The sequence below is a fragment of the Xyrauchen texanus genome, chromosome 10 (assembly GCF_025860055.1).
Source record: "Xyrauchen texanus isolate HMW12.3.18 chromosome 10, RBS_HiC_50CHRs, whole genome shotgun sequence".
Lineage (NCBI taxonomy): Eukaryota > Metazoa > Chordata > Actinopteri > Cypriniformes > Catostomidae > Xyrauchen > Xyrauchen texanus.
Window position 1 is genome coordinate 3874251 of NC_068285.1, and position 10000 is coordinate 3884250.

At 40.6% G+C, this 10000-nt stretch overlaps 2 protein-coding genes across 3 annotated transcripts in view; one reads left to right on the top strand and one right to left on the bottom strand.

Annotated features, from left to right (window-relative positions):
• LOC127650077 (transmembrane protein 42-like) overlaps positions 1-3597 on the top strand; it is a 12193-nt gene extending 8596 nt beyond the window's left edge. The window contains exon 3 of the mRNA XM_052135277.1: positions 1-3597. This exon is cut by the window's left edge and continues 1227 nt beyond it. The gene's annotated coding sequence lies outside the window, so the exon portion shown is untranslated.
• A 202-nt stretch (positions 3598-3799) lies between these two features.
• Positions 3800-10000, bottom strand: part of LOC127650076 (palmitoyltransferase ZDHHC3-like) — a 21294-nt gene continuing 15093 nt past the window's right edge. For both annotated transcript variants that reach the window (XM_052135276.1, XM_052135274.1), the window contains 3 exons: positions 9642-9723; positions 9283-9413; positions 3800-6588 (listed from right to left, as the gene is read on the bottom strand). In XM_052135276.1, the coding sequence (XP_051991236.1) occupies positions 6430-6588; positions 9283-9413; positions 9642-9723 (372 nt within the window). In that variant the 3' untranslated portion in view covers positions 3800-6429. The remainder of the gene's footprint in view (positions 6589-9282; positions 9414-9641; positions 9724-10000) is intronic.

Here is a 10000-nt window from a genome sequence, read left to right on the forward strand (position 1 = left end):
GCTTGGACCGGCTAGAAAGCATTGATTTCCATATGGTTAAGTGGTGAGTGGGCTGAAGGAAGATGGTTGCTGTGATGTACTTCCTGTGAATCTCTTCGAGTTCTTCCTGTGTGCTGGGTCTCGGTTGTGTGAGACTCATATAGTGCAGCTAATCGACTTATTAAATCCAGATGGACTGATGCAGTGCATGCGTCGCATGAGAGTTCATCCATAGTGCACAAACACCAAACGCTTCCTCGGTCAAACATAATGTGACATAATATTCCCGGCAATGTGACGCTGTATTTTAGCAGATGTTTTCTTACGTCGATGTTTAATGTTGAAAGCATCTGTCCTGTTGTGTTTTATTGCTGATATAAATGTCAATAACACATTACAGCGAAGTGATTTTTAACGGGGGTATATTTGACTTAATGTTCAGTCTGGCCCAAAACAAAACCCATCGGGTCACATTTTATCACTCATTATACAAAGATATTTAACCGCAGAGTACCACCATTTGCCAATCACAATCAAGAACCCCATTAATACCAAATGTGAACATATTTTCATCATTTCTGATATACTTTTATCATATCACAATTATTAAAACAAATCGTTGACCAAGTTTAAGATTTTGTGATGCATCACATCATTAAGCATTAAGTTTTTTGTGTCTTACTTTATAGCCCCATGTTAAAGAACCAATAACCGATTAATTGGAAATATCGGTTAAAATATCGGTAAAACCGATTATCGGTCTATCTGTAACTTAATTAATATTTAAAATGTAAAGACTTGTGTGTCTGACTTTATAGGGACATCCCATGTTAAAGAACCGATAACCGATTAATTGGAAATATCGGTTAAAATATCGGTAAAACCGATTATCGGTCTGTCTGTAACTTAATTAATATTTAAAATGTCAAGACTTGTGTGTCTTACTTTATAGGGACATCCCATGTTAAAGAACCGATAACCGATTAAGTGGAAATATTGGTTAAAATATCGGTAAAACCGATTAACGGTCTATCTGTAACTTAATTAATATTTAAAATGTAAAGACTTGTGTGTCTGACTTTATAGGGACATCCCATGTTAAAGAACCGATAACCGATTAATTGGAAATATCGGTTAAAATATCGGTAAAACCGATTATCGGTCTGTCTGTAACTTAATTAATATTTAAAATGTCAAGACTTGTGTGTCTTACTTTATAGGGACGCCCCATGTGAAAGAACCGATAACCGATTAAGTGGAAATATCGGTTAAAATATCGGTAAAACCGATTATCGGTCTATCTGTAACTTAATTAATATTTAAAATGTAAAGTCTTGTGTGTCTTACTTTATAGGGACGCCCCATGTTAAAGAACCGATAACTGATTAAGTGGAAATATCGGTTAAAATATCGGTGAAACCGATTATCGGTCTATCTGTAACTTAATTAATATTTAAAATGTCAAGACTTGTTTGTCTTACTTTATAGGGACGCCCCATGTGAAAGAACCGATAACCGATTAAGTGGAAATATCGGTTAAAATATCGGTAAAACCGATTATCGGTCTATCTGTAACTTAATTAATATTTAAAATGTAAAGTCTTGTGTGTCTTACTTTATAGGGACGCCCCATGTTAAAGAACCGATAACTGATTAAGTGGAAATATCGGTTAAAATATCGGTGAAACCGATTATCGGTCTATCTGTAACTTAATTAATATTTAAAATGTAAAGAGTTGTGTGTCTTACTTTATAGGGACGCCCCATGTTAAAGAACCGATAACCAGTTAAGTGGAAATATCGGTTAAAATATCGTTAAAACCGATTATCGGTCTATCTGTAACTTAATTAATATTTAAAATGTCAAGACTTGTTTGTCTTACTTTATAGGGACGCCCCATGTTAAAGAACCGATAACCGATTAAGTGGAAATATCGGTTAAAATATCGGTAAAACCGATTATCGGTCAATCTCTAGTTTAGGTGTTTATATTGAATTAAGTCCAAAGTTGCAGCCAAAATCACGTAAAGCTTAACAAGGACACTTAATTTAGGCTTTAAATACTGTTACCTTATAGTAACTTTAATTTGCCTAAAATGGGGCATTTTGTCAGTGTCATTAACATTTACTAATACTTTAATATCTGTCATTAGAAACTTTATTATTGGGGACCAGTAGCGGTTCAAGCTTGTCTGGCGCCCTGTTAGTTGTTGACATGTCGCCAATGTCTAAATCCGCCCCTGTTGGGGACAAAAAACATTTAATAATACATTTAATAAGTGAATATTTTGTTTTGGGTGGTTCAGGGGCCCAATCTTTTGGTTTTGATTTCAAATGGCTTAGCAAATGAGAGTAAATACAGTAAATCAATAATTAAAGTCATGCGTTCATGTGACGCTTAGTCAAATCTGTCGTTAATATTCATTTGTGATTTGTACTAGTTTGTATTAACGGTCTGTTTAGGTCAATTTATGTTGATGTCTGATGCTTGTATTAAATAATAGGCCACATTTATACATGTGTAAATAACTTTCTTATTTAATGGACCAATTAAAGCTCTGTAAATTCATCTAAATGAAATGAAACTACAATGATTCAATGAACTGCAATGGAAATAATTATAAAAAGTGTTTGAATGATTCGTTGTTTTCAGTGTTGCTGCTTCATGAACCGCACAAGAGAGAAAAATACACAGATGTAGAAACAAAGATACATTTATTGATTTGATTTAAAGGTAAAAGCACCAAAATGGCATTGAAATATTGTATTTAAAACACATGCATGACAGAAATCATTCACAGAAGTAAATGGAAAAGGGCGATAACAGCAGTGATTGAGAAGACTGGAGGGTGATTCTCTGTGATTGACAGCTGTCACTCAAACGTTTCCTGTGGATCCCAGCAGCGGAGAAAATCAGTAACACTTTACAGCAAGGTTGAACTCGTTAACATCAGTTAACTACATTAGACAAACTAACACTGAACAATAGTTTGACAGCACAACATTAATGTAAAGTGTTGCATCAATAATATGATGTATTATAGATGTGAATGTATGTTCAGGCCCATAACAACATAATGCATCCCAAAATGAATTGGGTTCAATCTCCAAAAGACACGTCTGGTCATATTTCAACACAAAATAAAAAATTATATTAATAAGAAAATAATATTGCATGCAGAAATTACGACTATTTTAAACCATTAAGTCTTTTGCAGTGTGACATTATTCTCCTTACAGCGAAACACATCTTCACTCTGTCATTACCGTAAAACACAAATAATATCATTCTCGCTTTTTAATGAAGAAAAATGTATATGTTGCTTAAATATATATTGAATATATCCATCTATATTTACAAGTATATATAACTGATTTATTTATGTATATTGTATATATTTGTTTGTATTTTTATATTATATATGTATATACATACAGTATATACTGTATACACACACACACGCATACACACACATGCATACACATACACGCATACACGCATACACACACACACGCATACACACACACGCATACACACACATGCATACACATACACGCATACACACACACACGCATACACACACACGCATACACACACACGCATACACACACACGCATACACACGCGCATACACACCATGCCATACACACACATGCCATGCATACACACACGCATATACACACATGCGCATACACACATGCACACACACCTGCCATACACACACGCCGCATACACACACTGCCACACACACACACGCATACACACACACGCATATACACACACGCATACACACACGCATACACACACGCATACACACACGCATACACACACACACACGCATACACACACACACACGCATACACACACACACGCATACACACACACACACACACACGCATACACACACACACACGCATACACACACACGCATACACACACACACACGCATACACACACACACACGCATACACATACACACACACACACACGCATACACATACACACACACACACGCATGCATACGTACACACACATACGTAAACACACATACGTACACACACACGCATACGTACACACACATACGTACACACACGCATACGTACACACACATACGTACACACACGCATACGTAGACACACATACGTACACACACGCATACGTAGACACACATACGTACACACACGCATACGTAGACACACATACGTACACACACGCATACGTACACACACATACGTACACACACGCATACGTACACACACATACGTACACACACACATACGTACACACACACACACACATACGTACACACACGCATACGTAGACACACATACGTACACACACACACACACATACGTACACACACGCATACGTAGACACACACACGTATACACACGCATACGTAGACACACATACGTACACACACACACACATACGTACACACACATACGTACACACACACGCATACACACACATGCATACAAACACACGCACACACACACACGCGCATACACATACACACACACACACACACACACACACACACACACACACACATACAGTATATATTATATATATATATATTTTAAGTAGTTATACACTCTATGGACAAAAGTATTGGGCCACACCTCTTAATCAACGAATTCAGGTGTTTCATTCAGTCCCATTGCCACAGGTGTGTAAACTCAAGCAGCTACACAAGCAGTCTGCCGTTACACACATTTGTGACAGAAAGGGTCGCATCTTAATGGATATTAATGCCTATAGAGTTAGAACGGGATGTCCTAAAAGCTCCCGTAGGTGTCCCAACACTTGTGTCCATATAGTGCAATGCAGGTATTTGTGCTGCTTTACATTTAAGAAATATCGTTAAAAGAGAATAATGAGTTACAAACACCAAAGTAAAACATAGAAAAATAGATTCTCTGTTTATGCATTATGTCATTTTAATTTGAGGGTAACATGTGACCAGTATATGTTAGCATTAGTGTTACGCAACAACATTTACACTGCTGGATAAAGGCAGACCCTTCGCTCGGCTCAATTGGTGATGTCAGTATGTCGTTTGACCAATCAGATTTGGCAACGGAAGGTTCCTCTCACATTTAAGCATCGTGGTCTTGTGCAGAGAACGACAGTACGTGCTCGCGTCCTCTAAAGGCAAAGGCATGAGCAGCTGATAGAAAAGGCATCTGTCAATCAACATTCCCATCGACAGGAAGGAGTTCTGTGTCAAACATTCCCATCGACAGGAAGGAGTTCTGTGTCAAACATTCCCATCGACAGGAAGGATTTCTGTGTCAAACATTCCCATCGACAGGAAGGAGTTCTGTGTCAAACATTCCCATCGACAGGAAGGAGTTCTGTGTCAAACATGCCCATCGATAGGAAGGAGTTCGGTGTCACGGCTGGTGATAGTTGGAGAGTTTGATGGTCAAGGCCTCTTAAATCGTGTCGGCGTCGATCATCCATTCACACTCTCAACAGGCGATTCAATCCGATTCAGCAATATCGACAGTAAAGATTCACAGTGCAGGACGTGTCAAAAGAGTGCTTTAAATAACAGTGGTCAGGACATCGATACGTCTCTCAACGGCTGGTTTAAGGAATAGTTCACTGGTAATGTCGTCTCTATGGACGTGTAGGAGTCTGTACTCGACTTAAAGTTCAAAATGAGTTGAACCTAATAGTGAATGCCACAAAAATGGCTCGTTTATTTTGGGAATGCCGTTACGGCGAGGCACTTACAATGGAAGATATGTCCAATTTTACAACTTCGTTGCCATAACAACCAAGCTTTTTATGGCAAACTTGGTTTTAACTTTAAACCTGAAAGGTTGGCACATTAAAATCACGTCAGCACGCATATCGTCCCCGTCTTGCGTCTATACTTGTGAAACAGTGAGTGTTTTAACGTTTACAGATTGAACCCCCCCCATTGACTTCCATTGTAAGTGTCTCACCGGAACACACATTCGTGCTTGTTTAAAGACAAGAAGGGTCGAAATGACATTGTGCATTATGCCACAAATATGCCAACGATTGAGCTGAACTCATTTTCTCCTTAACATGAATATAGTTCACCCGTCAGTATTTACTCACCCTCATGTCGTTCTAAACCTGCATGCTGTTATTAGGAACTTCCGAAGAAGCTCTTAATGCATTTCATTATTTACAGACAAGCCTGTTCCTCTTACAAAGCTATCGTGAGACTTCAGAAGACGTCGCGGGAATACTTTTATGATACTTCAATGGTGTTTTTGGCCTTTTAGGAGCTTGTGTGAGCTTCCTAGCGATAGCGCAACAGCATACGGGTTTGGAGTGACATGAGGGTGAACGACTAATTACAGAATTTTTGGTCAAACTGTTTCTTTAAATCAAAACATCAAGCGTGAGGCGTCGAGGGGTCAGCGTCCTGTACGGAGTGTCATACGTCAGCACACGTCGCTCGTCTCACACCACATACTGATAGAGGTTTGCTTTCCCGTGATCTGGTGTGGCGAACGGACTCAACCACGCCAGAGAGAAGGGGTGACCGAACACAACCTTCAAGCTCATCCACATCGATTTCTTTGCCCATCTCCTCTCTTCTTTCTTCAGCTGCTCGATTCCCTGCCAACACACAGACAGATTCACTTGAACATGGTGTTTGTGCGTAAATGTCGTGTGTACACAACCATCATACAATGTTAAAAGTGCACCCACTCCTCTTTCTTATATTTCTATTCATCAAAATGAACGCTTTTCCTTTCTGCTCTAAAGTGATGTCACATTAGAGCAGGCCCCGCCAACTACTTGCGACAGACTCCGCCCTATTATCATAGCTCCTCCCCTGAGTGATCTACACACAGTCCGCTGGAGCAGATACAGAGAGAAGAAGAATGTCTCATAAGTGTGTTCATGTACACCCGACATACCGGGCATTATCCCGGTGGGCCGACGCACTTTGGGGCCGATCAGGGGTGGACTGGCGATCGGGAGAACCGAGTGGGCTGGTGGGTCGGCCGCGAAATGGCCCGCGATAAGCTAAAATGAGCTGCCGCGTTATGCATAACGGACCACAAAACGGCGCCGCGATATGCAGAAAAGGACAGTGAACACCCCCCGCTCAACTTTTGGGCCAGTTGCTATATAAAATCCCGATTTCTCTTCCCAGTCCTGCCTGAACTCCGGTATTTACGCTGTCAGTCATATTGGTTCTGATTGGTTGTTGCTGTAGTAACCGAAGCACACAATCCTCTTCCGGAAAGGGGGCGGGGAGCAGCAGCTCATTTGCATTTAAAGAGACACACACGAAATCAGTGTGTTTTTGATTCCACCCAAAATGACGCATTTACAACATTATATAATAAATGATCCGTGGGGTATTTTGAGCTGAAACTTCAGACACATTCTTGGGACACCTGAGACTTATATTACATCTTGTAAAATGGGGCATAATAGGTCTGCTTTAAGGTAAAAGCTGATATAGAGTTTGCGGCTACTTGAGGCTTACAGAAGCACATAAGAGACATTTGTATTTGATGTCTACCAGAATATTTCTTCACTTTGAGATCATTTTGAAAATCTGTCAAACTGTGGATTGAGGACAACAATAAACTGTACAGTCACATTCCTGAGATTTGATACATGACTTGTCTTGTAAGTGCTATGTGACTTTTATATTCATATTAATATTTCTACCAAATGAACTCTAGGTGGCACTTAATTGCGACGTGGATGTTTTCAGGCCTGGTTTTGCACATTTATGTTACATAAAATAACAAGTGATGGTGATCTATGAAAAGTTCAGATTCAACGCTTTCAGATGATACCTCACATGCCTGACTTATGTATCTGGGGACATTAACGTTTTAAGCGTAAACGTATTTAGCGATATAGCGCCCCTATGGACCCGCGAGAAGTAATAAGCATGTGAGAGATTTTAAAGAGCACCTATTATGGTTTTTAAACGTTTTAAAGGTCTCATATAACAGATTTACATGCATCCAAGGTCAAAAAACACTTTCATTTGCTCATAATTTAACCGTTTTTCCCCATTCATTCTAAACTCCGCCTTTCAGAGAGCCTACTCTGCTCTGATTGGTCCGTTCTAAAGCATTCATTCTAAACTCCGCCTTTCAGAGAGCCTACTCTGCTCTGATTGGTCCGTTATAAAGCACTCACTCTAAACTCCACCTTTCAGAGAACATACTCTGCTCTGATTGGTCCGTTCTAAAGCACTCACTCTAAACTCCTCCTTTCAGAGAGCCTACTCTGCTCTGATTGGTCCGTTCTAAAGCATTCACTCTAAACTCCACCTTTCAGAGAACATACTCTGCTCTGATTGGTCCGTTCTAAAGCACTCACTCTAAACTCCGCCTTTCAGAGAGCCTACTCTGCTCTGATTGGTCCGTTCTAAAGCACTCACTCTAAACTCCTTTCAGAGAGCCTACTCTGCTCTGATTGGTCCGTTCTAAAGCACTCACTCTAAACTCCGCCTTTCAGAGAGCATACTCTGCTCTGATTGGTCCGTTCTAAAGCACTCACTCTAAACTCCGCCTTTCAGAGAGCATACTCTGCTCTGATTGGTCCGTTCTAAAGCACTCACTCTAAACTCCGCCTTTCAGAGAGCATACTCTGCTCTGATTGGTCCGTTCTAAAGCACTCACTCTAAACTCCGCCTTTCAGAGAGCATACTCTGCTCTGATTGGTCCGTTCTAAAGGATTCATTCTAAACTCCACCTTTCAGAGAGCCTACTCTGCTCTGATTGGTCCGTTCTAAAGCACTCACTCTAAACTCCGCCTTTCAGAGAGCATACTCTGCTCTGATTGGTCCGTTCTAAAGCACTCACTCTAAACTCCGCCTTTCAGAGAGCCTACTCTGCTCTGATTGGTCCGTTCTAAAGGATTCATTCTAAACTCCTCCTTTCAGAGAGTCTACTCTGCTCTGATTGGTCAGATGTCCCAGTCTGTTGTGATTGGTCTACCGCTTAGTGTAGTGTTTGAGGGTGGGTCAAAGCTGTTCGCGAGCAGCCAATGAAGACCAGAGGTGTTTTATTGTTACCGAATTACATATGTTAGCACAGGAAGTAAGTCTGGAATTACTAACGACTCGTTTCAGGTGTTCAGAATCGGTTCTTTCTTGTCCTGCACTTTGATTTGTGAAACTTTGCAGACATTTTTACATTCACAAACAGCGATACAACACACTACATGAAAGGTAACATTGGAAAAACCATAATAGCTGCTCTTTAATCATGTAAAGTTGTGACATAAGAGGAGAACAAGGCCTCAGAGTTGAAGGGTCTTGACCGGGTCACTTACGGTCTCGTCGTTACAGATGGAGTGAACCTGCGTTCCAAACATCACGGCCGTGAAGATGAGGAAGAGCAGACCCTCAAAACACAGGAAGATGAGGAGGATCACTGTCGCCGGAGGAGAGAAGCTACTGCACTCTGACGAGACCACAGGAGACCAGAATGAGACACTGATCGAACAATCTTACTTTACATTTCTTCATTTGATGTTGTTTAGCAGGAACACCTTTTCACATACCCTCATGTTAGTAACGCTTTTACAGTAAAGCACTCATAATGGAAGCTGAGCAGGCAAGCCAGTACCAGAAACATTTGCTTTAAAGTCAACTTTCCTGTTTGAAACAGCATACAGGAAGAAATACTCACTTCCCCAGTCATCTTCAAAACACAGGACAAAATGGAAAGCCACCATGATGAGCGCATGAAGAGAAATCAGAGCAATGTACATCTGTAACAAGACACACAAACACCATCTGTTGAACGCCTCAAAGCAGGAGAAGAATGTGTGTCTTCTGATGCAATCTCAGAAATACAATATTTTAAGATGCGTGTACCACCCCTGGAGTCACAAGTTTGAATCTAGGGTGTGCTGAGTGACTCCAGTCAAGTCTCCTTAGCAACCAAATTGGCCCGGTTGCTAGGGAGGGTAGAGTCACATGGGGTAACCTCCTCGTGGTCACTATAATGTGGTTCTCGCTCTCGGTGGGGCGTGTGGTGAGTTGTGC